The sequence below is a fragment of the Engystomops pustulosus genome, chromosome 7 (assembly GCF_040894005.1).
Source record: "Engystomops pustulosus chromosome 7, aEngPut4.maternal, whole genome shotgun sequence".
Taxonomy (NCBI): Eukaryota; Metazoa; Chordata; class Amphibia; order Anura; family Leptodactylidae; genus Engystomops; species Engystomops pustulosus.
The window spans coordinates 25,748,314-25,751,952 of record NC_092417.1 but is presented as its reverse complement, the minus strand read 5'-3'; the positions used below and the strand labels follow the sequence as shown (position 1 = coordinate 25,751,952).

Here is a 3,639-nt window from a genome sequence, read left to right as displayed (position 1 = left end):
GACATCGGGCAGCGGCACAGAGACATCGGGCAGCGGCACGGAGACATCGGGGAGACTTCAGTGGAAGAAGAGCAGCGGATCCCGGGACAGCGTATCTCCCGACAAGTAAGCAGATGTGCTGAACATCTGCAATCTATTCTTCACTGTGTTTTTCACTTAAATGATCTTGTGTTCACTGTTTTTATTCTATTCTTCACTGTTCTTCACATCTGCTAACTTGTCGGGAGATAATATACGCGCGGAACAGTGAAGAATAGATTGCAGATGTTTGCATACATCTGCTAACTTATCAGAAGACATTCTTTTTCAATTAATTAACACATTTTATTCCCGAACCATGGTCCCTTTGAAAAATGCTCGGGTCTCCCATTGACTTCAATGGGGCTCGTTATTCGAGACGAGCACTCGAGCATCAGGAAAAGTTCGTCTCCAATAACGAGCACCCGAGCATTTTAGTGCTCGCTCATCTCTATTTCTTATCATTTATATACTTGAAAAATAATTTGGGATTATTTTTGCTCTCCCTGGCAATATTTCTCTCAGTCTCTATTTTTGCGGCCGTTATCTGCTTTTTACAGGATTTATTTTTCTCTCTATAATCCTGTAATGCCTCATCGCTACCTTCACGTTTTAGCACCTTAAACGCTTTATCTTTCTCGCTTATTGCTTTCCTTACAAGACTAGTTAGCCCCATTGGCTTTCTCTTGTTCCTCTTATGCTTTTTCCCATAAGGTATGTGTTTACAGTAGTATACAGCCAGCCCAGCCTGCCCCCAGTAGTATACAGCACTGCCCAGCCTGCCCCCAGTAGTATACAGCACTGCCCAGCCTGCCCCCCAGTAGTATACAGCCCAGCCTGCCCCCAGTAGTATACAGCACTGCCCAGCCTGCCCCCAGTAGTATACAGCACTGCCCAGCCTGCCCCCAGTAGTATACAGCACTGCCCAGCCTGCCCCCAGTAGTATACAGCACTGCCCAGCCTACCCCCAGTAGTTTACAGCCTGCCCATCCTGCCCCCTTAAGTATAAAGCCTGCCCAGCACTAACAAAAAAAAAAGAAACTTATATACTCATCCTCCGGTGGCCCTGATACACTGCGCTGCACCCCCCAATGTCCGCGCTGCTCACCTCATGTGCGCGCGGGTCCTCTTCTGTCTTGTGTTTTCCTCTGTCTTCTGTCTTCCGCAGGGCGCCGCCGTGTTCTTCCCGCCCGGCAGGCGCATAGTATGACGTGGCCGCTGCTGACGTCATACTATGCGACAGCCGGAGAAGAACATGGCAGCGCCTTGCGGAAGACAGAAGACAGAGGAAGACAGAAGACAGAAGAGGACCCGCGCGGACATCGGGTGAGCAGCGCGGACATCGGGGGAGCAGCGCGGACATCGGGGCCACCGGAGGGTGAGTATATAAGTTTCTTTTTTTTTTTAAGTGCTGGGCTTCCTATTGACTCGTGTATAAGCCGAGTTGAGGATTTTCAGCACATTTTTTGTGCTGAAAAACTCGGCTTATACACGAGTATATACGGTACTCTCGAAGGGCAGAGGAAAAAGCTCAAAAGGGAATACCAAAATAAAAAAAAAACATGGACAATACTGTATGCTAAGTACATTGATAATTTAATACAAAGGTTCAAAATGTTACCATACTTTTATGAATTCTGAGACATAAATTATGCCCTAAAGTTTTTGTATCTATTCAGAAGCTTTTTAAATGTATTTTTTATTTCTTTGTTTCGAAAACTGTAAATGATAGGATTTAGGAATGGGATTAGCACAGAATAATTGACTGCTATCAATTTATCATATTCCAGACTATATTCCACTTTGGGTCTAATATATATAAAAGCTAAACTTCCGTAGAAGAGAAGGACTGTCGTTAGATGAGAAGCACACGTAGAGAAGGCCTTTTTACGTCCATACGTGCAACTCATTCTTAGAATTGTGATTATGATTCTTATGTACGTGACGCTTACGAAGAAGAAAGTGCAACTGATGATACATAGACTTATTAAAAAGTTCAGGATAAAGGTAAATGAAGTATCCATACAAGACAATTTCAGAAGTGGAGACAAATCACAAAATACATGATTGATCGTATTAGGACCACAAAAAGGTAACTTTAGGACTGATACAAGATGAATAATGGGACTTGTGAATCCGAGAAGCCAACAACTCGAAAGTAAAATGGTGCAATGTTTGGACGTCATAACAGTGTGATACCGGAGGGGATTGCAGATAGCCACCATACGATCATAAGCCATGATATTGAGTAAATAGTTCTCGGTGATGCCCAATGAGTGTAAAAGATACATTTGTAGAAGACAGTGGTTGAACTTGATCTGTACCTTGCCTCTCCACATACACATCAACATAAAAGGAACTGTGACATTAATGTACAATGTTTCAAGGAAGGACAATGTGGAGATAAACAGATACATTGGTGTCTGGATGAGATGTTTATCAGCCAGAATCAGTAGAGATACTGACATATTTCCCGAAACAGTTAGAAAGTAAATAAGTAACAAGATCATGAAGGACAAAGGCCAAACGTGACCTATACTGGAAAAACCAATCACTGTGAATTCAGAGACTGATGTATTAAAGTAACCTGATTCCATAAAGCTGGTGAATATTATCTTTGCAATGGTTGAAGAAGAGATCACTGGATCATTCATATTTTACTCTTTTGCAAAATTATTAGAGTTTTTATTTTTGCTCAACAAGTTTCTTCCAATTCAGAACAGATGAACCAAATTATAACGCTAAATCATCTTTGGTTCTCCACACTGTTCCTCATGTGATTTATTGACATCTTCTTACAATATTTGAGGCAATCTAGACAAGATCCATCTGTAATAAATGAAAAGGGGTGAAAGTGATTAAATCCAATAAAATTAGTACTTCATAATATCCAGAAAACTATACAAAAATATATTTAATGTTCAAATAGTAAAACAACAAATTTTCATAACTATTTGTAATAAAGGGATTGGATCCAGTGAGCATAAGACAGCGAGCCCTGAACTAGGCTACCCAATCTGTGACCAGCCTGCTTGCCTCTGCCTATCCTGGGTGATATGGGACAATAAGAAGACAGACCTTCCCTACTACAAAGTGGGAAAATGAAACAATACTTAGGCCCCTTCTACACTTGTGAGTGTGATGCGCTGAACTTGCATCACACTCGCAGTGAGTGCTGCCTGGATCACCCGGCCCGACCACTGCAAACCGGAACTGAATGGACATGCTGAGTTCAGTTCCAGTTTGCAGCATTCAGGCCAGGAGATCCAGGCAGCATGCTTTGCGAGTGTGATGCTAGTTTGTCGCATCACACTCGCGAGTGTGGAAGGGGACTTAGAAATGAATAACATAAAATAGAGGTCAGAGCTCTGCGTCACAGCACAGATAGCAAATACGGCACAAAATTGTTATACAAACGGATATTCAAATTACAAAGATCAAAAAATTAGAGGGACAGAAGCATAGCGAGAGAGTACAATTAGGAGCAAGCTAAGAAATATAACCAGCAAAAAACTAAGTGTGAACAAGATCTCTATAGGTGACCAGAATGCTTCAGCCCCAGCTTAATTGGATCAGAGACCTGTCCATCACAGCAGGTTAACTGTTGCTGGACCAGAGCTG

General features: G+C 42.3%; 1 protein-coding gene across 1 annotated transcript; it reads right to left on the bottom strand.

Annotated features, from left to right (window-relative positions):
* Positions 1 to 1,667: 1,667 nt before the first annotated feature.
* LOC140070134 (olfactory receptor 6N1-like) lies at positions 1,668 to 2,615 on the bottom strand. The gene has a single exon (XM_072116467.1). It carries the CDS (start codon positions 2,613 to 2,615, stop codon positions 1,668 to 1,670), a length of 948 nt encoding a protein of 315 aa, XP_071972568.1.
* Positions 2,616 to 3,639: the final 1,024 nt, after the last annotated feature.

Coding starts and splice junctions, on each gene's coding strand:
- LOC140070134 (XM_072116467.1), bottom strand. CDS start 2,615: ATGGAATCAGGTTACTTTAATACATCAGTCTCTGAATTCACAGTGATT.